This window comes from Salvelinus sp. IW2-2015, linkage group LG37 (assembly GCF_002910315.2).
Source record: "Salvelinus sp. IW2-2015 linkage group LG37, ASM291031v2, whole genome shotgun sequence".
Taxonomy (NCBI): Eukaryota; Metazoa; Chordata; class Actinopteri; order Salmoniformes; family Salmonidae; genus Salvelinus; species Salvelinus sp. IW2-2015.
The window spans coordinates 6,863,220-6,888,071 of NC_036876.1; the positions used below are offsets into that span (position 1 = coordinate 6,863,220).

The 24,852-nt window shown below is 42.2% G+C and overlaps 1 protein-coding gene across 8 annotated transcripts in view; it reads right to left on the reverse strand.

The window, feature by feature from the left end:
* The window catches only part of LOC111960292 (adhesion G protein-coupled receptor L3-like), a 345,871-nt gene that overhangs the window by 190,633 nt on the left and 130,386 nt on the right, over positions 1-24,852 (reverse strand). For all 8 annotated transcript variants that reach the window (XM_023982240.1, XM_070437819.1, XM_023982239.1 and 5 more), the window contains one exon: positions 5,790-6,003. In XM_023982240.1, the coding sequence (XP_023838008.1) occupies positions 5,790-6,003 (214 nt within the window). The remainder of the gene's footprint in view (positions 1-5,789; positions 6,004-24,852) is intronic.

Consider the following 24,852-nt stretch of genomic DNA (forward strand, 5'->3'; position numbering starts at 1 on the left):
TGCCAAAATTCCTAAAAACATGTTTTCACTTTGTCATCATTGGGTATTGTGGGTAGATGGATGAAAGAAAAAATGGATTTAATACATTTTGAATTCAGGCTGTAACACAACAAAACTTGTAAGTCACGAGGTAAAAATGCTTTCTGAAGGCACTGAAGGCTGGCAAAACGCCCAAAGCCTTTTTTAAGGGCTGACTTTTTGTCAGAGACAGCCAATTGATCTTCGATGAGACATTATCCCGCTTCGGCTCGGCGAACTCCTGTTACACTATGCTCGCTCGTCTATTCCATATCGCCAAGTCATCAAAATGGCCAAACTTGAATTGGCTTTAAAAAAAAATGTAGAGAAGAGCAAAATAAATGTTCGGCAAACTTCTATGAGCAAACGGGTTGAGAGAGATATGATCAAGCAACAGAAGCGGGAATATGCGGCATGATTAATACACAATGGGGTATAAAGTAGAGAGAGGACTGCAGAGTCATTTGTGTGCTGATGTCTAGCTCGTTGTCGGGGCCAACTTGGGCTGATCTACCCCTCTGTGTAAGGACATTCCATGTGGTTTGTGCTTCAGTGCTGTGAACATCCTCTCAAAATAGTACTAGCATTTCACCAGTGTTTGTACATAAATAAAGACTCTGAATACCCTCCTAGCTTGTACTAATAGTAAATTGTATACAGTCACATGCCATTTGCTCCATAACCATTTGCTGAAACAATGAAAAATGCATAGATCAAGGAACAAATTCACAAGAATGTGCATCAACAAATGTGAAACAGAAATGCCAAAACTAATTATGATAATGATGAAAACAGAATATCCACTTGGTTGGATAATTGGCAGRGTTGAAAGAGAGTCTGCCTATCCCGCCAGTGAAATGTACGCTTACGACATCACAACAGTTAAGTCAAAGGATTTGAAAGAGGAAGGACATAGGAACTGAAGGGAATCTTAAAGTAATCGTTTCTTTTTAATATAAATATCTCATCAAATTCTTAAACCCTGAAGTAGGTCAAATGCCAAGAATGACGGAAACTTGACCGGATTGCAAGCTCAATGGTGAGGGAGTAAGGTTCTTCACTATGCTCGCTTTCTCTCCCCCACCTCTCTGTCTTTGATGAGGAATTTTAAGTTTTAATTATGTTTTGCTTGTTTCATACATTCTAGCCTGCATTTGACAAAGTGAATAAAGCCCCAAAAAACTAAGATGTTATACTTGTAAAATAAGTTAACTGTTGACCTGCTGTTGCTTCAAATCCCCAGTGGTATATCATGCAATTCTCAACACTCAACCTGATGGTAAATATCCATCTGAATTACTGGGAACTAGTGTAAAATCAAAACACACTGGAGTCAATTTAGTTAAAAGAAAAAAAAGCATCTAGCACAAAAGCACATTTTCCTTGTTAAAACACGTTTCAACACGGTACTTCTTTCACATTTTCAGAGTGTTTGTCTCAACAAGGGGGTGGGGGGGATGGGGGCAAACTCGAAACAGCACTTGGCTGATGAGAGGCGAGACCCTTTCCTGTGTATAGACAGAATCAGCAGTAGATATCCAATCAGGGCCCAAAAGCGATGGTGGAGATGAAAACTTCAGAGAAAAAGGGATAGAAATGGGGGGGAAGAGGGGAGTGGAGGAGTCTCCTTTATGACCCTCTTCTCCTACAAGGGGGATCATACACGGGCGTGACACAATGCTATCAGCCTATCAGGCGTTCCCCCTTAAGGTACCCGGCGAGGTCTGCAGAGATGCCGGGTGATATATGACTTTGATATCGCCGGTAATTAACTGGCCGTGAAGGCCACAACGCCTCAGGGGAAAGAAAGGGAGAACACAAAAGAGGAAAGGCGCTGGGTCGCTGATGAGAAAACGGCAGAGGCTGTTGTTGTTCGATATCGTCGCCGTTTGTTTTTGAAGTACGGCGCGTCGCCTGTACSTTGTCGAGATAGAGCCTGATTGATATGAGAGCACCCTGCTGCAGGCGGAAGCACTTTTGATGAATAATCTAGCTTCACTGCAGAGTTTATTGAGGAGAGATTTCCAGAGGCCCCCAAAAAATAAACCCTGTGTAGATAAATTAAAAACACTCGATATACAGGCCTAGTTGACAGCGAACTTTCATTGGGAAGAGTAGGTGGACTAAAATGTGGTAATTGCCACCAATTACATCAAATTAGTCCCGGTTGCATTGGTTGAATTACAATATCATTAGCCACCTTCCAGTCGCAACCCGGCCCCACACACAGGTGACACGTCTTTGAGTGGCTGTGATTTTCCAGACACGTAATGGCCACCGCATGCGGGAGCATCAGTAATGACTCAGAGCCATTCATCCTGTCGGGGGCATGGTGGGGAGACAGCTTTCATTTTGAGATGCATTACGGCACTCACTGGCGCGGCGGCATGCTATCACTCAGGCATAAGCTATTAGACCTCGCTTAAAAGACTGTAATGGAACCAAACACCTTGCTAGAAGAGACTCTGTGCGCCGATGGGATTTTTAGTAAGCAACCCGTCTTTCCATGGGGGGGGGGGGGTTCATTCCATTCTTCCGAAGGGAGGAAAAGTACGTTGAGCTAGCTAAATGTGTATTGACGGATAGCGGGCTTGGTGACATGGATGGGTATTTTTCTGATGATGGATGCTAGCCTGTGGCTTAGAGTTTGAGCTTGCAGCCTGGTTCGTCCTATTAACTGGCTGTGAATGATACCCAGACCATGCCCGTCAAAATGACTTAGCCAGTGCCAGCAGGGAAGACAGGTGGCTCATGGGCTGGAAAAAAAGAGAAAGAAATCCCAAAGGAGGAACATTCCATTAAGTGGGAGGGGGGAGAGGGAGGCACAGGCAAAGCAGGGTAGGATATCAAATACCAGGGAAGTGTGTCTCAGTCGCTGGTCTGTATGCCAGTGCCAATGCCCATTTAGTTTGGAGGACATTGTGTACGGAAGCCAGTAGCTAACAACGTGAAGGAAACCAATATCCTTTTCATGGATAGACCTAAAGAAATATATGAAAACAATCACTGGAAAAAAAATATTAGTGAGAGTTTGCCTGCTATTGTCTATTTGTTATAACATATATACCTAGTCTGAACACTATGCTAATGCATTTTGTTATGTGATAATCTGATCAAAGCCAGTCAATTGTAATCAGGAAAAAAGCACAGCAAAGAATAATTACTGTGATTTGCTTTGAAGTATGTCAAAGTCTGCAACGGTGTGATGAGCGGTCCATTCTTCTTCTGCATGTATTTTTCCCCCACATTATCCTTTCAGGGAAATCAGACGAATCCAACAAACAAATGCAGAGCGAGCAATTTTCGGGCCCGCTTTTCATCTCGTGCCAACCTCTGCATTATCCCTCACCTTTGAACGTACTTTTTTCTGAGTTTTTGTTTCTGTTTAGTTTCTGTTTGTTTTGTTTTATCATGAGCTTAGCTACCGGTTTCCTAGCAACAGCTGTGGGAGCTTGGTTGCAGCCGAGAATCCCGCACGTCCATTGCGCTTTCCTGCATGCTAACACCTCGCACAGGRCTCTTCACATGCTAATGTGTTAGCCATGTTGCTAGTATTACAAATCTCAGGACTCTACCCTCCCCGAGCCCCCCTCACCACCCACAACCTTTATCCACTTGCCAAATTTGCCTCAAATACAATAAGAGCTCGCTCTGAATCAGGTTTCACTTGCCGTTTAGCTCTTGTGAGTTGCTCTCCGCTAGCTCTGTGATGGTAAAGAGAGGTGCAGTTCCCTGCCGCTGTTCTTTTTCTCTGGTTGTCTTTTTTGTTGTTCTGTTTCTTCCTCATCTCCAGTTCGATTCATTCCGCCAAGGATTACTGTTCTGAGTGGGCGGTGCAGGAGGGATAACAAGGGAGATGCTATGGGGCGGATCAATTATCTGACAGTGGTGTTTAGACCTACCTTTTTATCCCTACTTCTCAACACCAGAGAGTATCTCATCTTTGTCGTGCATTACACTCAAAGTGGAGGGAAAGGCAGTTAGGTAATGTGCAGAACGTCATTAGAATTCTCAAAGCAGCACATGGAACACTGGGTTTGGAAAACGAGGACGTGTCAACACTGAATAGCAATTTAGATAAACCTTATCTCGGTGGAGTGCTCGTAACCTACAGTATTCATGAGGACGTGATCATGACAAGCGCTACAAATCCTGGTACATTTCTGCAGCTTTTAAAGAGGGCTTGAACCAAATCATGCTGTGTATCTATGGAAAATGGTTTGACAGACAACCTTGGTCTACCATCTCTCCTTACTAGTACTTAGTTACTCAACCCAGGGCTATTACAATACTGTATAAGGATCATCATACCACAACCAAAAAAACGACGATGAATGTGCTTACTTTTCTTAAATCGAACACATTGGCTGCATGTACAGTATGCTCAAAGCCTGGGTGATCTGTGTACATTTGCTTAATGTAAATCCTCAAATTATGTGTACAATCTCTTAAATCACCGTCAAAGTGCTGTATACRCTTTGTCTGCACTGACAAATCGGCCTCCATTTCCTGGTATCCCCACAATGTAGCCATAGCTCACCAAGAAAATATTTATGTCGACAAATAACAGATAATGTATTCAAATCAACATTAATTTCTATCACAGGTCAAATGTATTTGTGGTATGAATTTACAGCCAAGACAGGGATTTATAGTGTTCAATCGGAAAACATTACAGAATTCTTGACCGCTTCCACTCAAAACATTGGATTTCTTCAAACATTTGGATCCTTATTCAGATTCAAAAAATACTCCATCAACAGTAGCAAGTACTCCTGCTGCACTGTTCAATTTTTTATTTATTTTTTTTATGAAGAAAACATTCCGTTTTCCATAGCCCTTACTGGCTTTCATGCAATTTAAACGTGAGCTTGTCCGAGGTGTTGGACTTGACAGCAGTTGCTATCCATTGGAGCGCTGCAATTGGTTGCCCAACATTCTGAGGCAGGGCTTAGCGAAGGGTCAATTCCATCTCTAATTAAAGTCAATTCAGAAATGTAAATGGAACACAAATTATCAACATTGGAGAATTGTGTATTATTTTCAATGAGGACGTGATCCCCTGAATGGACAAAGTTTGTTCATGAAATCCCCCCCCCCCCACTCTGCCCTGCCCTGCCAACCCCAGACAAAGGCTCAATAAAAGGTAACTAAAATTGCAACGTCAGTACTTGGGGCGGGTGTCAATGAGACAATCTCCCTGTTATTGTAATGGTGAGAGGTTAGCATGTCTTTGGGGTTTGATATTTGTGTGTCTAACTTTCTCACTCATCATAATTCACATTACCCATAGTCATGATAGCATCCACATTAATGTAGAAGRGTTTAAAAACATATTCTATTCTTATTTACACCAAAAGTGACTCCAATGACAATACATTATTTACCATTCTATAATAATAATAATCTGAAACACAACCAAAACAAACAGCAAATTAGTCAAACAAATTTGTAGTCACAAGCTTGATGTAGTCATTGCGTGCTARGAATATGGGACTACATGTTTTASTTTTTACTACTTTAATGCATAAGTGAATTTGTCCCAATACTTTTGGTCCCCTAAAATGCGGGTACGTACAAAAAGACCTGCAATTTCTAAACTGTTCACCCGATATGGATGAAAACACCCTCAAATTAAAGCTGCACTTTCACCTCGGTCATAGTATCATTTAAAAATGCAATGTGCCGGAGTACAGAGCCAAAACAACAACAAATGGGTCAATGTCCCAATACTTTTGGAGCTCACTGTGTATAGAGGTCTAGATTGTTACCTCTGGGACATGATCTTGTAGGCATCGGGAAGGTAGCAGCGTGTATTTTCCATCTGCGCTGGGTCGGCGTCACAGATCTTGTCGTCGGTGCGTCCGTAGTTGGCACTGTCAATCATGATGACGTCTGTGCCCGGGCAGCGCAGCTCGATGGGGTAGCTCTCACACGACAGCTCCCTCCTCACCACCGCCATGGGGATGGGAGCTCGACTGAAGGCTGTGGGTACATAGACAGAAAATAACGTCAGCAAAACCTGCGTAACACTGGGTATATTTACCATGTGGGAATTGAACCTGGGTCTCCCACTTGCCAACCTAATGTCTTAACCATTAGAGCAAGAGAAAGAGCAAAAGATGAAGAGAAGGTGAGGATAGAGCAAAGGTCCAAGGTCAGACATTGGGACGAAGGGAGTGGGGCTGACAGGGCCTTTGTTGGGCGTGGGAGGCACAATAGCATGGCTGTAGGTGGTGTGGGAGAGGAATATGGAGAGATATGGTGAACGGTCAAGAGTTCAAAGCGAAGGAGTATGTGGGGAGCATGTTAGCTGTGTTCATGATGACAATCCTACCAGTAAGACCAATACAGAAAAAAAGAAACGAGAGAGAGAGAGAGAGAATGAAAAACATCCATCATCCGCAACTCAGGTGATCAATTAACGCATTAATCATGATGTCGTTATTCAATTAGAGCTGAGAGAGGTGGCCACGCCCACTTAACAGGGAAAGTTGACGATTGGGTCAAAGAGGGGTTAACTGCTAGCGCTCTGGCAGTATTGTCATTGTTTACCGCAGGCAGCCAAATGGCAGGAGACCAGGAGACCAGAGCCTGCGGTCTGTCATGCCGTTTCTGCTTTGCCTCTTGCCAGAGGAACAGAGGAAACTCCAGGGGTTTGGTGTTTACAGTGGGAATGAAAAAATGAGTGGGAAATGTAAACATTGGGCTGAGAGATCGCAGGGGACCGTGACAGTTTTGGATTTTCATAAACACCCCTTAACAGAAGTGTCTGTGTTACAGCGCCAACACTGGACAATGGGTACTGACTGCAAGCATTTATCATGGGCTGGAAGGGGGCTACACAGCCTGGAAGTGTGAGAGCCATTTACCTGTATGTGTTTTGCCTGTGTGACTGTATGCCCTTGTGAAGTTCTCTCCCCCCTCCAGTAAATTCCACTACAATCTGAGCCGTTATGAACAATCTAAAAGTTTTCATGGTACCACTTTCAACCCCCCCCCCCCATAACGACAACAGGCTTCTAGCAACTTAGGCACTTCCACTGATACAGACTGCATTCCAAATCGCAAACTATTTCCTACATAGTGCACTACTATTGACAAGAGCCCATAGCGGTCTGGTCAAATGTAGTGAACTATGTAGGGAATAGGGTGCCATTTGGAATGCATTCTGTATCAGTGGAAGTGCCTAAGTTGCTAGAAGCCAGTTGTCATTATAACAGAAATCAGACAGTTTAAGGAATGAAACATATCAATTATCTCCTACTTAATGGAAGATTCTCTCTCTCTCTCTGAAAACAAGTGATCCGGATCTTATTACATTTCTACTTTTAATCAAGGGAGAGAAAAACAAAATTACTGATGGCTGATTGTCCGTTCTATTCCATGGTGCCATGGTGATGAGGTATACAATGGTAGGTATACAATGGTAGGTATACAATGGTAGGTATACAATGGTAGGTATACAATGAGGTATACAACAATATTGAACAAGATACATGAAAACTGTTGCATGAATCTACTGTAAGAAATTATACACATCTAGATGTGTATAAGAGACAGCAACTGAGCAAGAGGACAAGTACAGTCGTGGCCAAAAGTTTTGAGAATGACACAAATATTAATCTCCACAAAGTTTGCTGCTTCAGTGTCTTTAGATATTTTTGTCAGGTGTTACTATGGAATACTGAAGTATAATTACAAGCATTTCATAGTGTCAAAGGCTTTTATTGACAGTTACATGAAGTTGATGCACAGTCAATATTTGCAGTGTTGACCCTACTTTTTCAAGCCCTCTGCAATCCGCCCTGGCATGCTGTCAATTAACTTCTGGGCCACATCCTGACTGATGGCAGAGCATTCTTGCATTATCAATGCTTGGATTTGGTCAGAATTTGTGGGTTTTTGTTTGTCTACCCGCCTCTTGAGGATTGACCACAAGTTCTCAATGGGATTAAGGTCTGGGGAGTTTCCTGGCCATGGACCCAACATATTGATGTTTTGTTCCCCGAGCCACTTATCACTTTTGCCTTATGGCAAGGTGCTCCATCATGCTGGAAAAGGCATTGTTCGTCACCAAACTGTTCCTGGATGGTTGGGAGAAGTTACTCTCGGAGGATGTGTTGGTACCATTCTTAATTCGTGGCTGTGTTCTTAGGCAAAATTGTGAGTGAGCCCACTCCCTTGGCTGAGAAGCAACCCCACACATGAATGGTCTCAGGATGCTTTACTGTTGGCATGACACAGGACTGATGGTAGCGCTCACCTTGTCTTCTCCGGACAAGCTTTTATCCGGATGCCCTAAACAATCGGAAAGGGGATTCATCAGAGAAAATGACTTTACCCCAGTCCTCAGCAGTCCAATCGCTGTACCTTTTGCAGAATATCAGTCTGTCCCTGATGTTTTTCCTGCAGAGAAGTGGCTTCTTTGCTGCCCTTCTTGACACCAGGCCATCCTCCAAAGGTCTTCGCCTCACTGTGCATGCAGATGCACTCACACCTGCCTGCTGCCCTTCCTGAACAAGCTCTGTACTGGTGGTGCCCCGATCCCACAGCTGAATCAACTTTAGGAGACGGTCCTGGCGCTTGCTGGACTMTCTTGGGTGCCCTGAAGCCTTCTTCACAACAATTGAACCYCTCTCCTTGAAGTTCTTGATGATTTGATAAATGGTTGATTTAGGTACAATCTTACTGGCAGTAATATCCTTTCCTGTGAAGCCCTTCTTGTGCAAAGCAATGARGGGGGCACGTGTCTCCTTGCAGGTAACCATGATTGACAGAGGAAGAACAATGATTCCAAGCACCACCCTCCTTTTGAAGCTTCCAGTCTGTTATTCGAACTCAATCAGCATGACAGACTGATCTCCAGCCTTATCCTCGTCAACACTCACACCRGTGTTAACGAGAGAATCACTGACATGATGTCAGCTYGTCCTTTTGTGGCAGGGCTGAAATGCAGTGGAAATGTTTTTMGGGGATTCAGTTCATTTGCATGGCAAAGAGGAACTTTGCAATGAATTGCAATTCATCTGATCACTCTTCATAACATTCTGGAGTATATGCAAATTGCCATCATACAAACTGAGGCAGACTTTGTGAAAATGTATATTTGTGTCACTCTCAAAACTTTTGGCCACGACTGTACACTGAAAAAATATATAAACGCATCATGTAAAGTGTRCGTCCCACGTTTCATGAGATGGAATAAAAGATCCCAGAAATGTTCCATAAGCACAAAAAGCTTATTTTTCTCAGATTTTGTGCACATGTATTTRTTACATTCCTGTTAGTGAGKATTTCTCATTTGCCAAGATAATCCATCCACCTGACATGTGTGGCATATCAACAAGCTGATTTAACAGCATGATCATTACACAGGTGCACCTTGTGCTGGGGACAATAAAAGGCCACTCTGAAATGTGCCGTTTTGTCACAACACAATGGCACAGATGTCTCAAGTTGAGGGAGCATGCAATTGGCATGCAGGAATGTCCACCAGAGCTGTTGCCAGAGAAGTGAATGTTCATTTCTCTACCARAAACTGACTCCAACGTCGTTTTAGAGAATTTAGCAGTACGTCCAACTGGCCTCACAACCGCAGACCACGGTTATGGTGTTGTGTGGGCGAGCGGTTTGCTGATGCCAACGTTGTGAACAGAGTGCRCCATGGTGGCTGTAGGGTTATGGTATGGGKAGACATAAACAACGATAACGAAGACAATTACATTTTATCAATGACAATTTGAAGGAACAGAAATACTCTGATGAGATCCTGAAGCCCATTGTGAGGCCCATTTTTAAAAGATATCTGTCACTAAGAGATGCATATCTGTATTCCCAGTTATGTGAAATCCATAGATTAGGGCCTAATTTTATTTATTTAAATTGACTGATTTCCTCATATGAACTGTAACTCAGTAAAATCATTGAAATTGTTGCATGTTGCATTTACATTTTGTCAGTATAAAATACTTGTAGCAAGCACCACAATGCAATAAGCATKATTTATATGAAGAGGATGATGCCATCCATATAGTAAAACAATAAATACAGCAAAATGTGGCCCAAAATCCAGATGGCTATGTTTTTACAGTTCTATCCAAAGACACATGCATAGCCCATTACATGGGATGGTTACCATAGAAACGWTGCACTGAGAATTGCAAAATACTTACCACCCCCTTATGATAAAGTACCAAACTGAATTTAAAAAGCCATTTTGTCTCTGCGATCCCTGAAATCAATAAATGATTTCATTTTTCTCTCATTTATTCCACATTCTGTTTCATATTATTCTCTTGCTATGGAGTAGCTCATTCTCAAACGCGACGCCACATCAATTTATAAGCAGATTTGAGTTCTATTGAACTGTGCTTTGCTGAATAGCTCGCCTAAACATGAGTTTGCTCTCTGAGTATTATTGATCTATTTCAATTCACTGGGCAGTGGGCAAAGTGCCGTAGTTATTCTATAAGGCAAGAGGATCAAATTAATTTTTGTGCCATTTTAAGCAACACAGTGTGCCATCCTAGGTTGTTTGAAATCACAGCATAGTAGGATATTAACGTTTTTCACAAGTTATGGTATTAACGTGTGCATCACTGGTAACACTTCTATATATGGTGTGTACACACACACACACACACACACTACTGTAATGAGTCTCAAACTTCAAACGTCATGACCTACAGTACCAGTCAAAAGTTTGGACACACCTACTCATTCCAGGGTTTTTCTTTATTTTTACTATTTTCTAGATTGTAGAAGTGAAGACATCAAAACTATAAAATAATACATATGGATTTATGTAGTAACCAAAAGAGTGTGAAACAAATCAAAATATATTTTATATTTGATATTCTTCAAAGTAGCCACCCTTTGCCTTGATGACAGCTTTGAAAAACCCATGAATGAGTAAGTGTGTCCAAACTTGACTGGTACTGTACGCAGCTTCAAACATAGGCCAGGTTAAATTGGCAACAGACATATTACATCTAAGGTATGTTAMACCAATTGAGAGAAATTAACTGTATAAGGGTTCCCATGTAATTCTCAAAGATGGGCGTCGAAACTAGCATAGCTAACTATAGCCTATGCTATCTATGCTATGCAAACTATGCTATGCTAACTCAACGTGAAAGGATGCAAAGGCACCAGCATACATTTMAAAGTCTCCTCTGATTATTTTGATTGAATTATTTGGTTTGAATAGGTCTGAAAAAGAAGTTGGGATATTTATTTTTGCACACTGTTCAACCGGGGTGAAAGTAGATTAAATGTCTTCCCGGTATGGGACCTCACATTTTTTTWATAATTCTAATCATAGAATTACATATAGAATCCCAYTTCATTTTGATGTCTTCATCTGATTGTCAAACAATCACGTCAAAAGGCTACCTACGCATGTTCATCCACTCTAAAATAATTCCCACATCCATATAGTGCACTACACCCACCATTTGAGAAATGGAAATCTCTTACAAAGCACCAAAAAGTGTAATGAATGACATTCGGTAATTGTGAAATAGGCCTGCACTTGAAACCTGAATTGATGCATCCACTGCTGTCCTCGCGTCTCAGTCTTGGCAAAATGTCACTGTTATTGTCGTACCTCACCACATTTTGGAGCGTACTTCCACARGTTTTCAAGTCCATTTGCTAATGTTTTATGACACTGACATGAGGTCATGATAAATAATAGTGTAATGGCTTACAGTTTTCTTGGCATCTTTGTTTTAATTATTGTGATAGGCTTATGTTTTACCAATACAGCATACCACCACCTCTCCCCCCCGGCTCAATTTCACCGCTGCTTTAGAATAAATCAGATGTACTACCCTGACTGGACATTGACAACTGATTGGGCTATTAGCATGACCTCAACATCCCTTGAYGGTCTTAAAAAGGGACTCTCACTATAACCTGAAGCCAAGGCTCATATTTTCAGTTCAAGTTCTCAGAATGTTAGTCAAGCTATATCTTCCTCCCAAATATTAAAACAAGGAAACAAATGAATAAAAAGCAATTCAGGAGCCAGATTCCCTAATCGACTAATGTAAYCAAGTAACCAAACGCCCAAAATAGGCTTGAATTACCAGAGTAGTCAACAATTCTATGTAATTACATTTGTACCCAGAAGTGGCGATGGATAGGGCTCAGATTCCCTATCTACCAACACCAGCATCCTGCCTGTGTGCCCGTATCACCATCTAAGGCCAGACACCCACCTATAGCTAAAAAGCAAGATGGAGTCTCATTGAAAGTCCTTACTGATATCTAAGCTCTCAGTTCTATTCTGTTCCACTTTCTCTTTCTGTAATCCTTGAGGAATATTCTTCTGTAGTTTTATTCCTGCTCCGGAGAATTTCCCAGGATAAGTCTCTTGACGAGCGCCCTGCTGAAAACACAGAATTGTGGGAGAACTCGCTTGATAAAACTTTGAAGTCAAATCACCTTTTAGGCTAAAGTGAAGAATGATATCTTTACTTCAACTTTTCTTCAACTTGTCTAAAAGTGTTAATTCACACAGTGAATCTACAAAGAGCGAGTCATTTCTARAGACATGACACAATTCACAAATTAATATTTAAAAATGCAATTACTCACCAAAAAGGGAATTCTAAAAGGTCATAGGAAATAATGGTTGAGAGGAAAATGTCGCTCTTGCCAAGGTTTCTAATCACTCGGAGAGGCAGCAAATTGAAAACCAAAAGATGAGTTTGATTGCGGGTCTTGAATGCGTATTTCCTTAAGTAATGGGGGTAAATTGCATGTCCTCAAGAGGGCTTGCATGTAGAGCGGCACTGAGGCCCTGGGGTCATTGAAGAACAGCCCAGACCCTCTTACCTCCTTCCTGAGACACCGGGCACTTTGGGTCAYACAGAGCTAACTAGCAATGACATTTAAAAGTCCTAATTAATACCAAAACAGGCCCTCGGGGTAGGCATTTCAGATAATCTCCCAAGAAACAGAAAAATTGTCAGATTGAAGGGGGGCCAACGACTGCAGACATTATGATTAGAGAGCTTGTTTGTGTAAATGGCTGTCATAATGGAGATAAACACATGTCTGGTACGATTCGAAGGGTCCCTATACTGACTTGTGCAATTATTCAACTTTTCCTCAACCAGTCTCCGACAGCATCAGCTCCAACACAGGCAGTGAAGATTTGCGATAAACCTGCCATCTCAAATTAAGCCCGGATTGGGAAATACGCCAAATAAAAACTTCAGTATGAAAAGTTTAGCTAATATTATGAAGGGGTAGAGTATTTCGTCCCAGGAGGCAGCTCGTTTCCGGCTGCAAACTACACATACCAAAACAGAGGGCGGACAATTCAAATGAGCTCTTATTGAAATGCATTAATGATGGATAGAGAGATGGAGGGAGGGATGGAGGGAGGGATGGATGGATGGAGAGATGGAGGGAGGGATGGAGGGAGGGAGGGATGGGCTGATTCAACACAAACGTCTGTCTCTCTTCCCCACGTAGCTGAATCTGCTCGGCCCACAAAACGGGTGATTAATTAGCGCATGAATCATAATGTCGTTATTCGATTAAAGCAGAGGGAGGCAGCCACACCCACTTGTGCTTTATGGTGAAGGAGATTGTGTCACCTGTGGCAAGCCGAGACGGTTTGAGGAAATGGAGGGTAGACCTACTTTAAAKATTGCTCTTAACGGTAACCATTTTTCCATAAAGAACAAAGAATTGTTCATTTTTAAGTGAGAAACTAGCATAATGAGTAAATTAAGTTGAGATATATCCCCAGGCAATCCAAATCTAAGGGTCTCTACTCAATCGAAAAGGATAAGGAGACTATCATAAGACAAGACAATGTGTAAGCTATGCTTTTGAATGAATGTAGTCAATAAAAAAYTGTGACTCGGACATGTAGACATTAATCAAACAATCTTTGCAATGCAGAAAAATTGCATTGTTTAAAAAAATTATAATATTCCATAGAACCCTTGATGTGTCTGAAAAAGAAAAGGCATGAAATCCCTGTCATGGAAGACTGCACACCCAATGAAACACGGAGAGCTATCCAGTTACAGGTGTTCTTCAGTGGATCCTGGATTGACAGGCCCTTCAAAATCACACCAATTGTTGACTTTTGGCGCCTCAACCGGCACTGTGGTTTTAGTGTAATTAGCAATTAGCATGAGTCAGTCTAATGGGGAGAAAGCATGGTCTGAAGACACTTTCTGCTTGCCAGTGGAAACAGGCCATTTGTTTTGTTCCCACTCCTCTTCATCGACACACGTCTTCCAACGCCTGGCAACACACCAAGCTCGCCAGTATAGGGGAGGCGAGTTACGCTTGACAGAGCTAGTGACAAACTAACACACGTGCCTCACCTGTCAATCTAGCAGTCAGCCAWGCCGAGGGAGGAAATTAGCTCTATTTACGTCAGTGAATTACTGAATTAGCCCCAAGGTGAGATACAGGAGAACAAAATCAGCTATATCAATTGCAGAGGCTACATCAACTGCCTGAGTAACACCTRAACCTCACTAGACCGCTAGTTCTTGCCTGAAACTTGTAATGTTTGATGCTTGCTGTTAATGGGGGCGGGAGGGGGGCAGATACTGTCTAATGGAGCTATATTTCTATATTTACTGTGACAAAAATCTACGTTTTTGTCCGTTCCATTTTGAAAAAGGGAGTCCCTACGCTGATTGCTATAAGCATGTGTGGTTTTAAAGGTGGGCTGGTGAAGTGGATGCTAAACGTGAGGCTAAATGGGCCATTCAGTTTTTTACTTCAAATTAATCATCCCATTTCACATACAGTACCAGTCAAAAGGTTGGACACCTACTCATTCAAGGGTTTTTCTTTATTAGTACAATTTTCTACATTGTAGAATAATAGTGAAGACGTCAAAACAATGAAATAACACATATGGAATCATGTAGGAATATATTTGAGATTTGAGATTCTTCAAAGTAGCCACCCTTTGCCTTGATGACAGCTTTGCACACTCTTGGCATTCTCTCAACCAGCTTCACTTGGAATGCTTTTCCAACAGTTTTGAAGGAGTTCCCACATATGCTGAGCACTTGTTGGCTGCTTTTTCTRCACTCAGTTYTCCAACTCATTCCAAACCATCTCAATTGGGTTGAAGTCGGGTGATTGTGGAGGCCAGGTCATCTGATGCAGCACTCCATCACTCTCCTTCTTGGTCAAATAGCCCTTACACATCCTGTAGGTGTGTTGGGTCATTGTCCTGTTGAAAAACAAATGATAGTACCACTAAGTACAAACCAGATAGGATGGAGTATCGTCACAGAATGCTGTGGTAGCCATGCTGGTTAAGTATGCCTTGAATTCTAAATAAATCACCAACAGTGTCAAGAGCAAAGCACCCCCACACCATCACAGCTCCTCCTCCATGCTTCACGGTGGGAACCACACATGTGGAGATCATCCGTTCACCTAGTCTGCGTCACAAAGACACGGCGGTTGGAACCAAATATCTAAAATTTGGACTCATTSGACCAAAGGACAGATTTCCACCAGACTAATGTCCATTGCTCATGTTTCTTGGCCCAAGTAAGTCTCTTCTTCTTATTGGTATCCTTTAGTAGTGYTTTCTTTGCAGCAATTCGACCTCGAAGGCCTGATTCACGCAGTCTCCACTGAACAGTTGATGTTGAGATGTGTCTGTTACTTGAACTCTGTGAAGCATTTATTTGGGCTGCAATTTCTGAGGCTGGTAACTCTAATGAACTTATCCTCTGCAGCAGAYGTAACTCTGGGTCTTCCTTTCCTATGGCTGTCCTCATGAGAGCCAGTTTCATCATAGCACTTGATGGTTTTTGCAACTGAAATGTTCCACATTGACTGACCTTCATGTATTAAATGAATGATGGACTCTTGTTTCTCTTTGCTTATTTGAGCTGTTCTCTTCTCTATACCAKCAGTACCATGTCACAGCACAACTGATTGGCTCAAACGCATTAGAATTAACCTTTAACGCACACCTGTTAATTGAAATGCATTCCAGGTGACTACTTCATGGAGCTGGTTGAGAGAATGTTAAGAGTGTGCAAAGCTGTCATCAAGGCAAAGGGTGGCTACTTTGAAGAACCTCAAATAAAATATATTTTGATTTGCTTACCTTTTTTTGGTTACTACATGATTCCATATGTGTTACTATGTGTTAATATATTATTCTACAATGTAGAAAATAGTAAAAACAAAGTAAAACCATGGAATGAGTAGGTGTGTCCTAACTTTTGACTGGTAATGTATGTACTGTAGACACTGGTAGAGTGGTGGCCTGCCCATTATGGCATTAGCGGCGGCACCCCACCTGTGATTCTTTTTTAGCCAATCACCAGCCACCACTGCGCTGGTACAGATGCTGTAGATGATGAATATGAGGCTAGACAGCAGTGAATTGCCACTTTAAATGAATGCCAACAAGGGCTTAATTGAATTAAACACTATTAAGTGCTGAGCTGTAGCAGACCTAAAAATAAGCAGATGACAAAAGGAGGATGATGCTCTTCCGGGTGTTCAGAGATTGATACTCCACTTCAAAAAGCAAATTATAGTTAACTATGTGGAGGTCAATTTCTGTTCAGCTCAAGGAATTTCTGGGATAATTTAGAGTGCAGTTCAATGACTTCATTATTCTCGTTGAATATACACGAGTTGAAGTCCATTTGATAATTTTCTTGTCGAACTGAAAAAGGGCCCCATCACTAATACATTGAAACGAACACTTTATGAACATTTTAATATCCCAAAATATTGACGACTGGAAAAAAAATATTTCCATTTCTATTCTCTACATGTAAAATAAGTTGAATACAGACTTTGTCAGTCCCGGTTCTCTTCCAAGGATGGAGGGCAGCCTAGGGAGTTGGCGGCTGCTGCTATAGTGGCGGCTCGCAAGAGAGAAAGAGCGAGAGAGCAAGCGCGCCTGAGAGCGAGCGCATGAGAGCGAGAGAAAGTTGGGCTTTGTTCTGCTACCCGCCACATTGACATTGTTTGRCTATTTCTTCTCCTGTCATCTCCCCCGTCTTCCCCTGGCTGCAACCATCCCCTCAGGCTTCTGTGTCGCTCTGGGGACATTATGGGCCAAAACTAACACCACCTCGTTCCCCTCAAACCACCCAGACACACACCCACACTAATTGACACAGACACAGAAACACAAACACACAGGCCTCCACGGAGTTGGCATAACTCAACTTGCCCTGGCCGCGACAAAGTTTAATTGAGGTCAAAAAAATAAACAAAAAAGATGCTTTCCTTGCGTGAGGGGGAGAAGAACCTGCCTTTCTCACATGGACCGTTGCCGCAGTGCAGACATCGGCAGGTTAGAGTGGTTAGAGCGTTGGGCCAGTKAACAAAAGGTAACTTTTTTGAATCTCTGAGCCGACAAGGTGAATACTTTTTTTCTATCATCTGCCGATGTGCTCTAGAGCAAGGCACTTAACCCTAATTGCTCCATGGTCGCCGTTGATAACAACAGAACCTGGTCATGTCCCCATTCTCCGAGAAGGTTCTCAGGGGGAGTTGGAATATGCAKATTTCCAATTCATATGCGAACACATTTCCAATTCACACATGCGTATTAACACACGCTTGTATATGTGTGAAATAGGACAAATATAAGCACCCACCAAATTATTATTATCGAACAGCAACACCTGACAGCACACAGGAACTACATGGAACTACATTTAGCCATGTGAAATAAGACAGCAAGACTCACCACACAGTGTCTCATTTTTTTTCTCCTGCTATTTAAGACTTTAGATTTTCAGATAAGAAAGCTATATTGTCTGAATCCATCTACTGTGAAAGTTCCATGACCGACTGACTAAGGGAAGTCACTCTAAATACCATTCAGCCTGACCTTAGACCTGTTTTATACAATTCAGGCCWTAGGCCTATCCTAACCCTGAAAAGTTTTGGGAGTATATTTTCCAGAGTTTTTCCTATGACAAAGCGTTCACGAAAATCSACTGTATGTTGTAGTGAATAGCGTAGGGTAGTCCTGCAATGTTCCAGTCTGAAAGGCATCCAAGCCTCAAGTTAATTGCATCAACTGTGCTTTTGTGAGCATAGACAGCGTAAACAAAGTATAATGCACGCCAATACTGACAATCACCATGGATAATAGTCTCTTTAGCCACAATATGATGTGGATTGCCATTGCAGTGTATTCYAGACAACACTGGTGTGTGAGGATCCCATCGGGTCATGTTTGTCAATGGAAACCACGACCTCATAAACTGACAGTGGAAAGCACTTAATCTGTTCTGACCTCAATCAGTCGACACTGAGAATAAACTACCCTACGCTCGRTCACACTGACTACATCCCAAATGGCYCCCTACTAATATGTAGTGCCCATAGGGCTCTGGTCAAAAGTAGTGCACTATATAGGGAATAGGGTGTAATTTAGGATGCATCCTCTTTCACTCTCCCTCACACGGATTGTATATTCAACAGCAGCAGCCATGGAGAAGACATGGATGGGGAGAAAGGAGTACTTTTCAGCAGCAAAAGGAATAATAACGGATAATGCATTTGACACAAAGCCCATATTGGCTCGTGATGAGAAACTCGTTGTGTTTGTTATGAACTTGAAGACACAGTATGTGTATGAGAAATGTGGCAATATCTTTGTTTTCGAGTTTGAGGGTACGCTAAGTAAGAAAAAGAGGAATCTTTCAATTTTGGCTTGCTCTGCTGCTTATAGAGTGAAAAGTCACAGAGGCAACAAAGCTAAGTTCACAACTGATGTATCCTCATAGAAACTRATTTGACTTCAGATTCAGCAGGCTTCTTCCCGTGAGATATAAACATACTTTATTGGAGCTTCCTGCAAATAACGTACAGTAGCCTCCATGATAAGCTTAGGTCATTTATGTATTCCAAATTCTTCCTGTCTAACGCGATTTTTGCTGCAGTTTAATAGCCGAGGGGTAAAAAGCATGAATTAATACCAATTATGGCTCCAAGTAGTTATGTTTACTTGCATAATGAAAAACACAAATTATTCAAATGCGTAAATTAAAATGGGATTTCATGCATATGCATATATCCTAATTTACTAACTAAGGCACATAGCAACATTTATATCATATCTAAATAGGTAACTGTATCAGATGCAACTGGCAAACTGCTGAACTATTAAGAGATTGAGAGTACGCAATGATACACAATAATGTATTGTGTGACGAAATGGGTCCTACAGAAGCAAAACATTAAGAGACAGTTCGAAATTTACTGGGGTGGTCCAAAATAGGTTGTCTAACAAAACATTTTTGTTTTGGGGAGGTTTGTGTGATTTTTTAATTGGGCGAAGTAAATTTTTTCCTTGGTTTACATTCTACAGGTTTTACTATATCATTTATTTCATATAGCCGTATTTCCTCATCTGCTTGCATGCTCCTCCCCTATCAGGTGTTTTGGTACTTCCCTTATGCCCACTTACTTTCTGCCCACTTACTATACAGTCAACTCTATCCTGCCCTCTATCAACAGTGGCAATAGCGGAAGGTGGATCGTTTGTCCAGATCTGCAATAGGTTAACTAGCAATCATACCATACATCAAATAATTAGAATCTGCYCTAATTGTCTATATAAATCCACAAGAACATGGAATAGCTGATAGGCAGCGGAGGCCAGGTGCGTCATTGCACATGAAATAACAGTCAAGGCATGAGACGCAGCTCAAAAAGTTCCCCTATCGATGTTGTTTAAGCCATAGACATTTTATTTACTATATATCGGATGCCCCTATTCCCATCTCAAAATAGTCAAAACATTTATAAAATAGTGATTCATGTAAAYCTATTATATTTAATCTATTTTTTTGAACCAATTGAATGATGTGTTTCGCCATTGTAATGTAGTAGTTGGGGTTCAGTTAAAGCCCTYTGAATGAAATTATGGGAATCAAAATAATCATTTCTGAATCGCAAAAAGTAAAAAGATMTATTTTTGCTGTAGACTTCCTTTTGAATTGTGTTGGTACAAAACTCATTTTATGTATACTTTGAGTTGATTTGGATATTCAATTTATGGGACATTGCAACTCAATAGATGCTAGTAGTCAGCCTGAAGTAAACACTTCTAAWAGGTCATAAATATAGCCAATCGGTGCTATAAAATCCACGATGCGTGCTGAAACAATCATTCAACATTTTTCCCCAAAAACCTTCCCACTTAAATGTTGACTTCAAAGTAGGCCTATCTGGCAGAATGATTTTATGATGATTTATCAACTGGGTGCACATTTGTTTTGAATACTCTGCCATCACATGTGCAGTACAGAAACATCGCTACCCTAACACAAATGTACTGTGACTAAATCTCGGCTGGGACATGCTTTCAAATGGTGCTCTCCAACACCTGACACAAATAGTGGATTAGGGGGATACCCTGACTGGGTCTCAAGCACTGGTCCCTGTGACTGTCATTACAAAACCATTATACGGTCACAATCCTTGCTACATTATACATGATACAATTCCTACCAAGTGGGTTAACCCTATTGGCACAATGCATAAGGTATCATCTGCCTTTCACGCCAGTGACCCGGTTTCACTTCCTTGTCCTGCCGTTTGCTACACTGGTGTCAGAAGTGGGATGGCGGCCGTGCAGCCATCAGAACGCATGGCTCGGACATGCTAGGGGGCTGATTAGTCGAAGGAGGGGGCTGTGTAGTAAACCTTSCTATATGAACCGCGTTACAATTCCCAGCAAGTAGATTAACCCTATTGACACGAAGCGTAGGGTGTTTTCTTTCACTCCAGCAATCCAAGTTGTATTCCCTGCGCCACAGTTTGCTACAATACCAAAAAGCTAAAATCTCTCAGTGAGGTCACTAGGTGTTGTACAAAAGGTTGTTTAGTATTATTACAACAGGTATAACTGTTGTTTTTGGTTTCGCCTTACTTAAAAAAAGAATTGTATCCATTATATAGCTCATTAAATATGTACGGCCATAAAGTCAATAAAATGATCCTACCTAGACTAGCCTACACCACCACAATGCAATGAAAATGTGAATTATTGTGAGTACAATTATTGTACAAGGCTGTAAACTGCAGTTTTCACAATTTCATTTGAATGATGTTGCAAAAGCCCTGTTATTTGAATGTTTTATTCTATTCATTTCATTTGGATCAGTTGTGAGTCTACACGACAGATTAGAAAGTCGACAAAGTCACAGTGCAGGACTGTCTGGCTGTATTTTTACTTCTGATACTGATGTGCTGCTGTCTGTTGCCGATCATCATTCTCCCATGTCGTCCTATATAGTGTAGCCACATAGGCCTATGCTCCCAGCCGGCCCWGTTATTCAGAAAAGCTTAACGCGTGTTCTGGCTCCTTTCCAATCCGAGTGGTTGTTCCTCGACCTAGAACCTAACACTTGAATATCGCCGAAATATTTGTCATTTCACTTTTAATATGTATTACCTTGTGTGGCATAAACACAACCACTCAGATTTTAGTCTGATTAGGCTACTTCAAAGGTCTCCTGTAGGCTACCTGCACACATTCGAAAGAGATATCGAAGAGAGATATCCGTCACAAAAAAACTAAACCGCCAATGACATTCGGAGATTGTCAAGGCAATCCTTCGACAAGGAGTAGGAATGGATTTATTTTCTGTTTGTTGAGATAGACATACTCCATTTGATTGTGGTGTTGAAAARGTAAACCARGATGAAGCGCTCGAAGTCATCGGTATGCAGTTATGCCTGGACTATTGGTTATGTGTAGTGCTTTGGCACAGATACTTTTTGGTGGAAAATTGTTGCATATATTTTATATAAATTATAAATATAGCATAAAAAAATMWAAKATTTGATTTCCCRCTAGCTGATCATTGRCTAAAGGCGGCTCTGGTCTTAGTGTAATGACACAAGCAGGGAGAGTGAGCTCGTCCGTGGTGGTCGGCTAATCCTCAACCTTCTGTTCCATAGCACTGCCACAAAAGCTTGCTGAAGTGGTCAAATCGATATCCATGTTTATAAACACAGGGTTGGTCCAGTTATTGTTATTTGTGGTGGTAATCATTATTTTGTAGTTAATTCTATGAGTGGGGGTGCAAAAAAAAATTACAGTACAAGGGGAGGGTCATGTGAAAATATTTTGGGGAGGGGGGTGCATTTTTTAAAAGCCTGGGTGTTGTAGTAATGGGGGTAGGATGGGATACCCGTATACTACATGGAAGATGCTAGCGTAGCTTTCACACAGTAGGCTATGTGCAGAGTGGCACCATTCATTGTCTCCCTCCCTCCCTTCCATCTATCCCTCCAGGTCAATGAATTACCATGGAGGGGGGTGGAGGACACACCTCCTTCCCCCAAGGGAGGCTTTCTAGGACATTCCCCCAAACATACATGCATGGTGGCCCCATTTAGCCTAGATTTACAGAAGGTCTTCATACGTCCGTCTATATCCAGGACGATGAGGGCAGTGCGAATCTACAGTCTCTCTAGGTTACTGTAGTCTACAATGGTGCTAGCTAGCTAGCATAGGATAGTGTAGCCACAGCATGTGTAGCGTAACATCTAAAACACATGTGCTGGGTGACAAAAAGCTCATGTTCTGTCGGTGCGCCGAGAGATCACAGCAGCGCGAGCAGTTAATTGAATCGCATGGCGGAGCCTTCTGCAAGATTATTATTAACAAGAACCTGCCAGTCATACAGCGACACGCTAAAGGAGAGAAAGATGGAAGATAAAAAGAGGTGAGGAGAGTTGAAAAAGATGATAGGAGAGAAAAAGGAGGAGAGGAGGGGGTGGCGGAGGCGACAACTCGTCGATACCTAGCTCTTCGACCGCCCACAGAGAGCAGGTCATCTTATTGAGCGTGCATGCCACGGTGCACGCAAATGGTGTGGCATTGCTTCCATCAACCTGGGTTGKTACGCTACATCTGCAATAGCAACAGCACTCAGTGAACCCTCTTTGATTCCTTTTGGCTTCCCATGTTTAAAATGAAAGCTAAATCACACACACACAAGGCTATTATGTGAAGACAAGAGGCGGGACTTTGAATATGCATGGAAAGGGATGTCGCCCTCCATGTGTGTTAATAAATGACCTGCAACGTAAAATGGGAAGACGTGTCAAAAGTTCGGAATTTTGGTCGACCGTCAGARGTACACAGTACTGTGGGCATGCAGTTCACTTGAGAAGGATGAACATGAGGAGAAAACGTTTCACGCTCACACAAAATGGTGTACCTGTGGCTCTGGGTACAATACTTGAACCTAAATATGCATTTAACATTGTAAAGAAAAACACGGTAATGAGAATCAATAAGAAAAGCAGCACTAACCCACTAAAAATGTCTACACACTTAATATGAGCCCTTACTCAACAATGAGCAGAGTACACACAGTCTACAGCATGTCCCTTCCAGAGGGCCTATAGAGATATCTCGTGCCAAAACGCTTGATGCTGCACTGCAGAGTGACATCCTTCTCTACCGTTTCCACTGCTCTCTCCAGCCCATGTCACGAAGCAGAAAGGACTGCATTATTGCAGTGAAAAAGGATCCCCTTCAAGTCCCCTATGCCACTGAACAAGGGCCAGTGATCAGGGAGTGTATGCGCTGTGTGTGTGTATGTGGGGGGGGGGGCATGGGGAGCACTACTGGGGAATGTGCACCTGCAATGTTTCTCAGTTGACACAGTCAGTCTTTTGTGAGGTCTCTCCATGTCCTATCCATTGAAATCTCAGTGGTTTTCCAGGATGAAAATAATTACAGAGCCCCTAAATGACTGCTGTTAACTGCGGACTCCTCTCATTTTGGACTGTCCTGCCATTTTAGGTTGGAGACGACATACTATGTGTCAAGCATCTCAGAGTTGCCTTTCAGATCCTAATGATTCCGATTATTATGGACAGGGATAAAGACGGGCCAATTTTTTCTCATGGATGCAGTGAGAGAGGGAGGTTGTAACAGATCTAATGCCACACACAAAAAGTCCAAAACAACTACAACCAATACCTAAAAATGAATAACTTCTTCAGGAACAGCTCTGAAGTAAATACATACAAATGATGCCTTAGGAAAAACACCGGATGCCCAAGCACTTAATTCATTTTCTTTCTTATCTTCCTTGGTGTATACTGTAACCTGTAGTGTCTGCAGGGTGAGAGAGGAGGTTTCATTCCTATCATGTCTCCCCACTCCCACGGGCATGCAGCTAACAGCCTTAAGCTGGGCCCTGGGTGGACTTAGGGGAGGACAGTGGGAGGTGACTTCACAGGGTGATCCATCAATGGCTAAATTGACAATCTCTCCAGCGGCACGACAGCTCCCGTATGGGATCGAAGGCAAGCTGTGACCTCAAAGACTGCCTGAACAATTTCTAGTGGGGAGGGGGGCTATAGTGGAGTGTGTGTGGAGGCAGTGGAGGGTGTGTGTGTGTGTGTGAGAAAGAGGTTAAGGGAGTGTGTGTGTGTGTGTGGGGGGGGTGAAGGGTGTGTGCATGTGTGTCTCTCTCAAGATACCACTCGTCCAATCAAGAAGTACACAGATAACCTGAATCAGCGTGACCCTGACATTGTTACAAACAAAATGTGTAGGAGTAGGGAATCCTCCTCCTCTGAGAGAAAGCTGTGTATCTCTTCTACCCTTTCCTCCCTCCTCTTTTAGTTTTCAAACACAATTATTAAGGAAATGCAATGGGCCGGCCAGATTCCCAAACGAGGCCGCAGCTTTTTCCTACAATAAAGTCCTTCTTTTGTCAATGGGCTCTTGAATTCCCTCCATGGCTAGTGTGTCATATTGAAGGCCATCCTCAGTAGCCATCCCTTTCTGTCTCTCTTATCCTCAAG